This window comes from Gorilla gorilla, chromosome 8 (assembly GCF_029281585.2).
Source record: "Gorilla gorilla gorilla isolate KB3781 chromosome 8, NHGRI_mGorGor1-v2.1_pri, whole genome shotgun sequence".
Lineage (NCBI taxonomy): Eukaryota > Metazoa > Chordata > Mammalia > Primates > Hominidae > Gorilla > Gorilla gorilla.
The window spans coordinates 31,342,313-31,355,670 of record NC_073232.2 but is presented as its reverse complement, the minus strand read 5'-3'; the positions used below and the strand labels follow the sequence as shown (position 1 = coordinate 31,355,670).

General features: G+C 37.2%; 1 protein-coding gene across 7 annotated transcripts in view; it reads right to left on the bottom strand.

Annotated features, from left to right (window-relative positions):
* SPAG6 (sperm associated antigen 6) overlaps positions 1-13,358 on the bottom strand; it is a 74,007-nt gene that overhangs the window by 38,216 nt on the left and 22,433 nt on the right. For all 7 annotated transcript variants that reach the window (XM_004049149.4, XM_031015137.3, XM_019035580.3 and 4 more), the window contains exon 4: positions 9,865-10,048. In XM_004049149.4, coding sequence (XP_004049197.1) covers positions 9,865-10,048 — 184 coding nt within the window. The remainder of the gene's footprint in view (positions 1-9,864; positions 10,049-13,358) is intronic.

Below are 13,358 nucleotides of genomic sequence, written 5' to 3'. Positions count from 1 at the left end.
TTACATCTTTACAAAGTAATGCTTTTTGAATCTAGAAGTTGTTTCATTTGTTTTCCACCTGCTTTATATAGCATTTGCAACCATAGTTGTGGTTTCACTCTACCTATAACTTTGCATTTTGCTTAAAAAAAAAAAAAAAACCTGCCCAGACTTCACCACTATGCAATGTATGCATGTAAGAAATCTGTACTCATGGCCAGGCGCACTGGCTCACGCCTGTAATCCCAGAACTTAGGGAGGCCGAAGTGGGCAGATCACCTAAGGTCAGGAGTTCAAGACTAACCTGGCCAACATGGTGAAACCCCGTGTCTACTAAAAATACAAAAATTAGCCAGGCGTGGTGGCATGCACCTGCAATCCCAGCTACTCGAGAGGCTGAGGTGGGTGAATCGCTTGAACCCAGGAGGCGGAGGTTGCAGTGAGCTGAGATTGCACCACTGCACTCCAGTCTGGGTGACAGAGTCAGACTCTGTCTCAAAAAGAAAAAAAAAAAAAGAAAAGAAAAGAAAAAAAGATCTGTACTTGTACCCCGTAAATACATAACAATTTTTAAATTAATATACAAAAATAATTTTTAAAATAAATAATAGAAACAGTTTTAAAAACCATGGAAAATGCATGTTATTATTCAGACTTCAAAGGTATTCACTCCTTGCTCCAGCCCAGTGCTAGGTAAGAAGTCCCTGTCTTCAAGGAGCACAATCTGATGGAGAAGGCTAGACAGCAAAAGGCCACAGGTACCCTGATGGGATTCTCTAGAACAGGTAAAGGAGAGAAAACAGAAAGAGGAAATAAAAATAAAACATTGGGAGGGTAATATGTCGATGTCGTGTTTTTATAAACGTGGTCCCTGGTCAGCAGTGCTTGCTGTGACTCCCGTGAGTGGTTCTCACACCCTCATGGGTTTCCACTGGCTACTTTTATTCCTGAGGATTCAGCTAACCCAACATTTTTAACAGTTGCCTAATATCCCACTGAGCAAATATGCCATCAATTACTTAACCAGTTTCCCACTTGAGGACATTTAATTAATTTTTGGTTTGGTTTGGTTTTGTTGTTTGCTATTATACAGTGTAATGAACCTCTTTTGCATTCAGATTACATATTAGTTATCTATTGTCATGTAACACACAATCCCAAACTGAGCAGCTTAAAACAACATCACTTATTATTTCAGAGTTTCTGTGGGTCAAGAACTCAGGAGCGGCTTAGCTAGGTGGTTGTGGCTCAGAATTATAAAGTTGCTGTCCAGTTGTCAGCTGGGGCAGTCGCCTGAAGGCCCAACTTGGGGAGGATCTGCTTCCAGCTCAATCCCGTCATTGCTGGGAAGCCTCCATTCCTTGCTGGCTGCTGGAAACCTCAGTTCTTCACCATGTGAACCTTTCCATAGGCCACCTAAGTGTCCATGTAACAGCTTCCCCTAGAGCAAGTGGCCCAAGAAAGACAGAGTGCCCAAGAAAGAAGCACTGATTTTTTTTTTTTTTTCTCCAGAGGCAGGATCTCACTCTGTCACCCAGGCCAGAGTGCAGTGGCGCTGTCATAGCTCACTGCAGCCGGAAACTCCTGGGCTCAAGTGACCCTCCTCATCCTCCCAAGTAGCTGTACACCACTATACTCAGCTAATTTTTTTTTTTTAAGAGATGAGATCTCGCTATGTTGCCCAGGCTAGTCTCGAGCTCCCGGCCTTAGGCAATCCTCCCACCTTGGCCCCCAAAGTGCTGGGACTATAGGCATAAGACATTGTGCCTGGCCTCTTATCTTTTATAACTTGTTCTCAGGAAGTGACATACCATGACTTCTGCTGGTCACACAGACCAGCCCTGGTATAACACAGGAGAAGACTAAACAAGGGTCTGAAAACCAGGACACACGATGTGGGAGGCTGGCTACTACAGGTCATACACACACACACACACACACACGTCCACAAGTATACGCACATGCATGCATGTATACTGGTATACATGTATGTTTGTATACACATATGTATAAACAAAAATAACACATATGTCTTTTTAAGATCACAGAATTACTAGCACATTGCCTTTTAACAAATATCTACAAAGCACAGACACAGTAATTTTATGTGCTACCCAACAGAAATATTATCCACATAACGTAATTTAAAACTCGAAATTAGCCACACTTTAAAAGTAAAAATAGGTGAAAATAATTTTAATATGCTTTAACACAATATATCTCAAACATAATTTCAACATGCAATCAATATTTTAAACATTTAGTGAGATATTTTACATTTTTTCACACTAAGCCTTGGAATCTAGTGTGTATTTTGCACTTACAGCATTTCTCAATTCAGCCACTAAATTTTCATCAAAAATGCTCAATAAGTATTTAGATTTCAAAAAGTTTACAGTTGAAAAGGTAGAGTCACATACCCAAGTTGCTCCAATTATACCTACAAATTTTTAAATAACTAAGTTGAGTATCAATTTTTAAATTTACATTAATTAAATGGCAATAAAATAAAAAATGTAGCTCCTCAATGCACACTAGCCTCAGTTCAAGTGTGCAAAAGTCTCATGTGAATAGAGGCTACCATACTGCAAACACTGTAGTGTGAGATCAAAAGGGATACAGAGAAATGGTCTGTGGCTAGTTATAGCACAGTGACACCAAAAATGCTAGAGGTCCTATCTTCAAAAATCCTTTGAGGTGGCCGGGCACAGTGGCTCACACCTGTAATCCCAGCACTTTGGGAGGCCAAGGCAGGAGGATCACAAGGTCAGGAGTTTGAGACGAGCCTGGTCAACATGGTGAAACACCATGTCTACTAAAAATACAAAAATTAGCCAGGCATGGTGGCAGGCGCCTGTAATCCCAGCTACTTGGGAGGCTGAGGCAGGAGAATCGCTTGAACCTGGGAGGCGGAAGTTGCTGAGATCACGCCATTGCACTCCAACATGGGCAACGAGAGCAAAACTCCATCTCAAAAAAAAAAAGAAAATCCTTTGAGGCAATTAACTTATTCCACACTTTTAGAGCAAACTAGTTCATTCATCTAAAACCCTGATAAGAGCAAACCAAGCTCCAAAAATTAACTGTGCAAAATCAGTCAGCTAACATGATGAGAATACAGCTCCTATTTTCCTGTAGACTGTGGATTTAAAAATCTATGGGAAAACAAGATGATGAACATGTCTTATCTCAAGGTACAATTCTTATGCTAACCAAGTCCTGAGCTTCTAATAGCAAGCTCTCTTGTAGATGTTTGTGAAATGCTCAGTTGGAGTACTTTCAAATTTTAGTCAAGTACATTTTGCTTCATGTATTTCTAGAAATTCAAATGTAAATAAAAGTGGGTTCCTCCCCCCAATATCAAAAAGGTATTAGGCAGATTTATACGCCAGTGACTGGAAAACAAACTAAGTTCAAGAAACGATAGAGAAACATGTCATGGTGCATTGTTCAAACTTGGTTTATTTCCAAACCACCAGTATACAAAATATCCTTCTCTTTATCCATTTAGCACACATACACTTAATGACATTTCTCCCACAGGTATTTGCATAAAGCCAAAAACAAAGATTTAAACTAAAAGAATTGTAGGCGTTATCAAGTAGAGGAGGTATTTTGTGGGACAAAGCACTTTCCTTCCTCTTACTACTGCATGTATCACTTCCTCCTGTTATTTCTACGCCAAGGACTGTTCAGTTGTTATCTGGATGTAACAAAGTTCTTGAGAAAGTAAAGATTCCTCTTTTTTGCCGTTGTACAAAAAAGGTAACTCATAATTCATCTTTTTTTTTTTTTTGAGACAGGGTCTCACTCTGTTGCCCAGGCTGGAGTTCAGTGGCACAATCATAGCTCACTGCAGCCTCAACCTCCTGGGCTCAAGTGTTCCTCCCACTTCAGCCTCCCAAATAGTTGAGACCACAGGTGCACACCACAACATCTGGTGAATTTTTTTATTTTATTTTTTTTTTTACAATACAGGGTTTCACTGTGTTTCACAGACTAGTCTTGAATTCCTGGGCTCAAGTGATCCTCCCACCTCAGCCTCCCAAAGTACTAGGATTACAGGCACGTGCCACTGTGCCCAGTTATAATTCATCTTTCATTTACTCTAATGTATAGTCACCCAATGCATTATATATGCTTTTAATACAGTATTGTACATTGTGTCAGTGTTTGCCTAGCTGTCTAGATGACCTGCATGCTCATCTGTATTAATTTTTCTGCCTTAGATTATAAAGTCCCACACATGAGGTCTTAGCCAATTTATTGTACTTCATATAGTGGGAAAGATATGGGAACACAGACATAAATGCCTCAAGTACATTTTGATGATTACCATGATGATGACATTGTTAAATAAATGAATTGCTAGCCTCATATAAAAAGAGGCATCAGTAACTTAGGAATCTGAGCTTATATATTACATTTTGTTGCTCCAGATTCTAAGTTAAAAAAAATTAGAAGATTTTATTAGCCAAGAGTTCCCAACTAAAAATGTTACAAGAAATAAAAACACAAAAGAATCACATTTTTTACCAGCACACAAACTGAACCCTAAAAATAACCAACCAATTAGGTAACTACCAAGTAAAACAAGGTTATAATTAATTAAAATGTTGTTTTGTTTAGCACATTTGGCCTCTATGCCCAAAAAACATAGAGGGATATTTATTTTCACTTTATATTTTTTTCACTAGCACCTAAAAAATACAAAGATATTTGTGAAAATAAGTGTTAGGGTCAAAATAAATGAAATATATAATATATGTTATCCCACATACCTCATTTGCCTCTATGTTTGTGTTCCTCAACCCCCTACAATAGAAAAAAAGGTATGAAAAGAAAGATAAAGAAGCAAAAGATGTTACTGGAACCAACCGAAATCTATAGGCGTCAGTAAAGACGGCTGTCTGCAGGGCCTTTAAAATAATTTTAAATTACCAGGTTCTAGTCCCTTCTCCCCATCCATTCCCCCTCTAAGAAAAACCATTCAAAGTCCTTAGCTCTTATCTCTGATATTTGTCATTAATATTTGGGTTTTTTAAAAGTTAATTACTTTGAAAATTGCTAAGACTAGATTTTGTGTTCTCACCATAAATAAGTAGGTGAGATTTTTTAATTAATTACTGCTTCCTAAGCCTATTCTGCACTATTTAAGCTATTGATATTTGTACATGGGTGGCATAAGAAGAATATTCAAAAGAATTCTGAATTTTAAACTTTTCATTTTATCATTTCATCATTCAATACAAGATAGAAAACAATCGGGCTGCCAGCTCATCTTGAGACCTTGCTTACATTATCCATCTAGTAAAGAGGATACAATGGACTCAATGTTTCCGTCACATCCACATCAGCCAGACCCTGCAAGCACTGCTCATCTCTGGTGCAGCAAGCTCATCTCCCAACTGCCACAGAGCTGGACAGAAATCAGGTCCACAAGAGAAAGAAGAGTCAACCGGGTGGAAAGCGGCCAACGGAGATTAGAAACAGAGGTATCTGGCAAGACTTTCAGATATTACAAGGAGCTAAAAAAGAATGATGAGATCTTGTACACATTCCTCCCTCACAGTGTGAAATGCAAGAATCTCTGGAAGTGTTGAGCAGTTGCCAAGCAGTTCCACCATAAATTGCTGTGTGACCAGAATAAATCCTTTAACCTCTCTACTTCAGTCTGCTCATCTATGTGACAATTACATCAATAATTTAAAAGTTGTAGAATGTCTAATCAAATGTATTCCTCTTTGCCAGGCTTGAGATAAGCCAAAGTTTACCACAAAGAAACACTTTTTTTTTTTTTTTTTTTTAGCTAAAGCTCCCAAAATAAACACTTAAAACTCATTTTTGAGCCCAAATGTGGAAGACCATTCACACAAAATACTTCCGCACACTTGCAGCCAGGCTGCTGCTCTCACCTCAGTCCCAAGTGCTCTCATTGCGGCCACTGTCTCCACAGACGGCCATTCATTGGAAGCACCCTCCACAGAGCCACAGGACTTCAATCACAAGGCCTGAGGGAGGCTGCTGGGGACCAGGAGAGGAGGGCCTGGACCTCCTGCAGTGGCCTCCCTCACCCACCTCCCAGCAGCTGAGCCATCAGCTGAGGAAGCCCGGTGGCTGGGGAATCCCACCATCCCTCCTATCTTGCCCATCATGCTTCCAGCTGGCACAGGCTCTCCAGGCACCCTTTCCAAAAGCAAGACTATTCCTTGGAAACAGTGACAGATTTCATATTGGTTGAATAAATAAATATGTTAATAGAATAACTATATATCTATGTACAAAACTGCACTTGTGCCCCTTAAATTTATACAAACTTTTTAAAGTTTAATTTATAAAGTGGGCACAGTAAGAGATTAACAACAATAGCTAATAATAAAAGAGAACAATTATAACAACAGACTAAAAAAAAGTTGTGTAAATGAGGAAACAAAAGAAGAATTCTGCAGAGTGGGAAAGGGTTACAAAAAGTAAGAAAAGTGAAAGCCTATCTGAGAAGAATTCTACCTCAGCTGTCACTAAGGAGCAGGAAAAACTAGAAAGAAATCACTTATTTATCTGCAAAGTCAGAGGTAAACATTACCATGTGTATTCAATAACTGGTGATTCAATCATAAAACTTAATGATATGATTTGTACACAGTTGGAGAAAAAAAACCCACCATTTCTGGTTGTCAGCCCCAAGTTCCCTTTGGCTGTCTGTAAAATGCTTTAAAATCTTTACATAGAAATAAGTTTTAGAAGTTGTATTTTTCAAACAAGGAAAAGTCAGGTAATGCCCATCGGCTTCTCTCTATGCTTATTTTAATTTTGTTTCCTGTACACAGAACTTTTTCCTTCTATTGCCCTTAAAAGTACATATTATTTCTTTTGCATCTCAATTTAAGATTTATATTTCTTAAACTGTCTAACCAAACAGTTTTCCACTAATATTCATTAATCTCAATATATTTTGCTTTTAGGAAATCATTAAGAAATCAGGTTATTTTCAAAAAACAAACAAAACAAACAAAAGCCGGACGCAGTAGCTCACGCCTGTAATCCAGCACTTTGGGAGGCCAAGGCGGGCGGATTACAAGGTCAGGAGTTCGAGACCAGCCTGACCAACATGGTGAAACCCCGTCTCTATTAAAAATACAAAAATTAGCTGGGCATGGTGGGGCGTGCCTGTAATCCCAGCTACTTAGGAAGCTGAAGCAGGAGAATCACTTGAACCCGGGAGGCAGAGGTTGCAGTGAGCTGAGATGGCACCACTGCACTCCAGCCTGGTCAACAGAGCAAGACTCCATCTCAAAAAAAAAGAAATCAGGTTATTTGGAGGTAAATCCTCCATTTTCATTGATATGGATGTGAGTGATAACTTTTATGGTTTACTAGGTAACAATTCCCTTTCCTTCTGAGAAATCTATGCAATAATCTCTTCTGGGGGCTTCTGGGTTCCAGGCCCCTAACTACTGTGAAATATTGAAATTACAGTGGAAATTCCATGTGGGAGCCAGATTATACCAAGAATTTGGAATGGGACCCCTAAGACAGATCCTGTTTATGAACTATAATCATTTTGCCCCAGACTCAACAAAATGAAGGGATGGAAATGTTATCTGTGGGGCACCTGCCTGAGAGAGTATCTATACAGTTGTCCCTCAAAGCTCTTTTCCAACACTCATGTTATAATCTGTAATGTGTCCCTCTGACTTAAAAAAAAACTTACTAAATATACTCATGTAGTTTCCCATGATAACCAGCTTTTGATTGAAAACCCTGCTGTAGTTTTCTCAATCAACATGTACTAAACAATAGTCTTAAGGTGAACCTTTTTGGAAAATCAAAATCTAGATTTAAGAAAATAATTTAATAATTTGTAATTTAATTCTGAATAATTCTAAGCATGACAAGAGTTGTCTTTTTCAACTTGCCTTTTATACTGTTTTATTTCTATTTTGTCTGTAATAATGTCACCATTTTAAGAACCAAATTAAATATAACCATAGGAGAGCCTCTTCCTGTTTCTGTTTTGAAGTTTTTCTTCAATACTGTTTCAGGAAGTATTTAGTGAAGCAGTATGGTATAGTAGTTAACATAGGCTTTACAGTCAGACAGTTAGACTCAAATTCCAGTTCCACCATTAACATAATTTTGGATATCCTTTCTAAAGTCCACTTTATTTCTCCATTTAACAGGGAGAGTAATGCCCACCCAAGGGTAGCTGCAATCAAAATGAGATAATGTGTCTGAAGCACACAGCACAGAGCCAGGCATATACTAATTACTCACTACACAGCAGTTAATATTTTAGACATAGACACACACTGAAAATCTGGAACATGAAGAAAAAATTCCTTAATTTTACCACCTCAGGAATACAAACATGATTTTTTTGTAATTATATCCACATAAAAACTTATGTTTACATTATTGTAATTGTAATATACAATTTTATATCTTTTTTAACATTATAATCACTTTTCCATGTTACCATGTAGGTTCATAATTACCTTTTAAATTTGTTGCCTCAAATTTCATTAAGTTCCATAATTTATCCACTAAATTTCTGTCAAATATTTGAGGGGTTTACAAATCATGCTATAATAACATTTGCATGAATATAGCTTTTCCATCCTGTGGAATTCTTTCCTTAGGATGAATTCTCAAAGCAGGCTTTTTTAGGGCAATGACTTTAATAGTTTTGTCAAACTGCTCTCCACCAGTTTATACAATTTGTAGTTCCTCCACCAATGTGCACACGTCATATTGTCCACTCTGACATTCATTATTAATACTAATATGTTACATTTACTGAGTATTGCCATATGCCAAAGCACCGACCTAAGTGCTTTACATGTATTGTGTCATCATCCTCACAACAAATCTCTGATGTAACCACTATTAGTCATCCTCTTCCGCAGATGAGGAAGCTAAGGTTCAGAAGGTTTATAAGCCATGTCCGAGGTCACACAGCGACTAAATGGTAGTATCTAAACTAAACTCAGCCCCTGTCTAATGCCACAGTGCTCTTAATCACCTGGCTATATTGCTGCTTTACTCTTCTGCCACCACCCCCCACTCAAATAACAGGTTAAAAAGATCTTCATTGATGTTTTCGTATAGAATTTGTTGATTACTAGCAAAGTTGATCATTTTTACATATGTTTATTTTAAAACTGTATTTTCTTCTTATGTTATTTGTTCATAAGCAACTTCCATAAAGTGATGGGGAAAATTATGTTCCTCATGTACTTTTTACCGATTGGGTGCGTCGACACAATCCTCTCACAAGAAGCCCAGGTCCCTTCTTGATGACCCCACTGAGCTGTCAGTTTATAGGAGAACATGCTCCTTTCTCTTCTCCCTGCCCAGTATGAGTTGAATACCAATATTTTCCAGGAAGTTATGTCCGTATCTCCTCAACATCACTCACTCATGCTACGTCTCCTGGTTGGTTTGGAACTCCCTATCATGAATGGGCAGGAAGACCAAATGACCCCAAGAGGGTGACTAACTAAAATAATTTATTAGGTTAATGCAAAAGAAATTGGGGTTTTTGCCATTAATGGCAAAACCACTTATGCACCAACCTAATAACTGAACCAATTTACCAAGGCCTTTGAGACTCAAGCCTACTCTCCCACCCGCTGCCACCCCTCTCTCCTTTTCTCCACCTCTTCAAATTTCCCTTCTGCTAAGATAAAGACTGAAATATATAGGGGTTTTTTTGTGAATATATGATCCAAACAACTTGGCCATCATTCAAAACGTACTTCTCACCACGTACAGAAACATCATTAAAACCCCACCTATGTTTTACTAAGCAAAACTGGATTTACCTAATAAATCTGAATTGTAATAATCCTATTTTAAAATATGCTCCTGCATATTTTAAATTACCTGCATTATGTCTTGCAATATATCTAAGTGCCCAGGCTGCAGCCTCCTTGACTCCAGGGTCAAAATCTTCCAAGCATATGACCAGCGTATCCAGTGCTCCACAATCGACTATTGCCTGAGCTAGCTGGGGAGAATGTTTACCAACTGCTCGTAACACAAAGGCAGCTGCTTTCTTGTAGAAGCGCTACAAGGGTCAAACAGACAAAACTCAAAATGAATTGAGTACTTAGAAAACCAAAATCTAAAATAGACCAAAACTACATAAAAATAACATTACTGTAAATAAAGCTCAACAGCTTTTGAATATAAAAGATGAAAAACATCCTGCAAAATAATTTTGATTATTTGATGTGCCCTCATTGCTTCTGTTCAGTAACTCAACTGAAAACAAGGTAGGTTTTACATTGTATTTCAAATGTTTTACCCTGAAGCCTGCATTTGGAAATTGTATAAAATTATAAGCATACTTTCCACAAATTCATAAAATAACGAAATTTTATGTATCCGCATTACACCAAAATGTATTGTTTGACCCTTGGGAACTTTTAGATTGTTAGTATGTGCAACTAAGCTCACTGTCAACTAACTAATTCATTTCCTTTACTTGCCCTCAGTCTTTAAGCATGGTAGGCCTTTCATGACGTCAACTAATCTTTCTGGCATCCTAAATTATTCTGAAGTAACAACCATGTTCCAAAATGTGCTTACAATCATCAAATAAACATAAAGGCAAAACATTCATGACACATTTTAAAACTTTTCCTGGCAAATAAATCAGCCAAACAATAAGATATAAGTTATTTTCTATAGAAATGCTTTTTTTTTAAGATAAAAGCAAATTACTTACCATTTTGTAAATTTTAAATACGGCTTCATATTTATATTTCCTATAGATGCATTGTATCTCACTAAGGAATGAGTAAATGAAACTGAAACACAAGATTAACATGTTTCTCTTCATATCGCTAAAAAAATTAAATGTATAGGAAATATGTGGCTGTGACACTCACTATGGTTTTATGGTTAGCATAATGACACAGTGATGGTCTCCTAACTCTTTCTGTTATTAATAAAACCCACTTAAACCCCTATCTTACATTCTAAGTTTCTATTTCTTCACAGTGACTACTGAAAAGTGACTAGTTGACTACAGCACCTGTTTTGAAAGCATTCTATTCACATAGACTATAATATTGATACAATGAAAATTACAGGAGAAAAAACACATCAAGTACATCTTAAACATAGTATATCTTAAAAATCAGTATATGTTGCTAATATAAGAAATATGCTATATTAGTACTGATGTTTTTGATTTGACATATTTTCTTTAGTTTCTTAAATTATATAAGTAACCAAATTTCTACTAATTTACTCTAAATATTAGTGTAGAGTTTTGAAGTAGGTTTCCATAGATTATTTCCTTACAAATGTGGGGAAAAAATGGTGATACATTTATTTTCATTACCTTAGCTAACCTGACTTTTTATACTGCAGAATTGTCAAATTTACAGACCATTTATGGGTATCAATAGTCACTATTAATTCCAGTGCCTATAACTCACACTTTCTGATCTCATTCCCTCTTTCTCCTAATTTTCACTTCCCCCAAATTCCTAACACTCTTCTCTTCCATTCCTCATCAAAAGAAACGCCAAAAAAAAAAAAAAAAAAAAAAAAAGCCCAGCAAAACCACAGGACTTTGTACCTCATAAAGAGGAGATTAAATCTCCTGTGAGAAATGACTTAAAGGCTGGGAGGTGAGGGAGACAGAAGCTTGTGCAAAGGCTTCATGTTTTCACTGCCTCCTCACTTTTCTGCTGTAGTGCTTTTTTGTCTCTCTACAACTAATTAACATTTTTTCAACTTAGAAAACTTCTACAGAAAATCTTCTACGTGGGATACCAGAATACAGACTCTGCTCTCAAAAGAAAGAGCTAAGAGTCCAAGAGGAAGAAAGCCCAACAGTATTTGATGATAGAAGGAATATCCACAAGAAAAATAAAATTTCTGTGACTCCTTGTAGAGCTATAACAAGCATTAGTAAGTGACTCTCTGATCTATAAATATAAGGAAAATTTCTGCACCATTAGGATTTATTTTTATTCTGGCAAAATACACATAACATGAAATTTACCATTTTAACCATTTTAAAGCATACAATTTAGTGGCATTTAGTGCATTCACAATGTTGTGCAACCATCACCACTGTATAGTTCTAGACTATTATCATCAACCCAACAAGAAACTTCTTACAAATAAAGCCGTCAATTCCCATTCCCTTCTCCTTCCAGCCCCTGGCAACCACTAATCTGCTTCTGTCTCTATGGATTTACGTATTCTGGATAGTTCATATAAATGGAACCATACAATCTGTGGCCTTTTGTGTCTGGCTTCTTGCACTTAACATATGTTTTTATGGGTCATCCATGGTGTAGCATTTATCAGTACTTTATTCCTTTTATGACTAATAATCCATTGTATGGATACACAACATTTTGTTTACCCATTCATCTGTTGATTGAATTAGGTTGCTTTCACCTTTTGGCTATTGTGGATGCTGCTGCTATGAATATTTGTGTGCAGGCTTTGCTGGAGCATCTGTTTTCAATTCTTTTGGATATATAGCTAGGAATAGAATTGCTGAGTCACGTGGTAACAAACGTTTCACTGACTGCGGACCTGCCAAAGTGTTCTCACAGTGGTTTCCCCCATTTTACATTCCTACCAGCAATGTATGAAAGTTCCAATTTCTCCATGCTCTCACCAACACTTGTTATTTTCTTTTTATTTTTTATTATGGCCACCCTAAAAGGTATGAAGTGATACCTCATTGTGGTTTTGATTTGCATTTCTTAATGACTAATGCTGTGGAGTATCTTTTCACATGCTTCTTGGCCATTTGTATATATTCTTTGGAGAAATGTCTATTTAATTCCTTTGTCCGTTTTTCAATTGGCTTGTCTTTTTGTTACACAAATAGGAATTTAATCCCAAAGATATGTCAAGAAAGCTCTAGGTTATGATAAACTAACAGAATAGAATGAACAGTCCAAAACCTACCTACAAGTGGTCCTTAACTACTGTGAAAACCAAATAGCTGGCATTGTATAGAAATAGAAAGTGGTACCAGATAGGAGGGGGAAAAAACGGGGCACTTTTAGATAGTGCTTAACAGAGTTGACATGCCTATAACTTGGTAAAAAAGATTTATCAAACCTTCCATTACACATACTTATTCTCTTCCTCTTTTTGGTTGCGTCTCTACCCCTTGCCTCAAGGCTGTCTCTCACTATTTCCCTTAACTTGGTTTCACCAGCATATAAGGACTGCTGAGATCAACTATTTGCCTAGGGTCTACATACTTCCCTAAGACAGATCTGATAGCTTTGTTTAAAACTCTCATATATAGAAATACTGCTTTATGTATAATTCCGCCTAAAAAAATCTATTTTCTCCTTATATTATCAATAATAGATAAATGGTGGTTATCA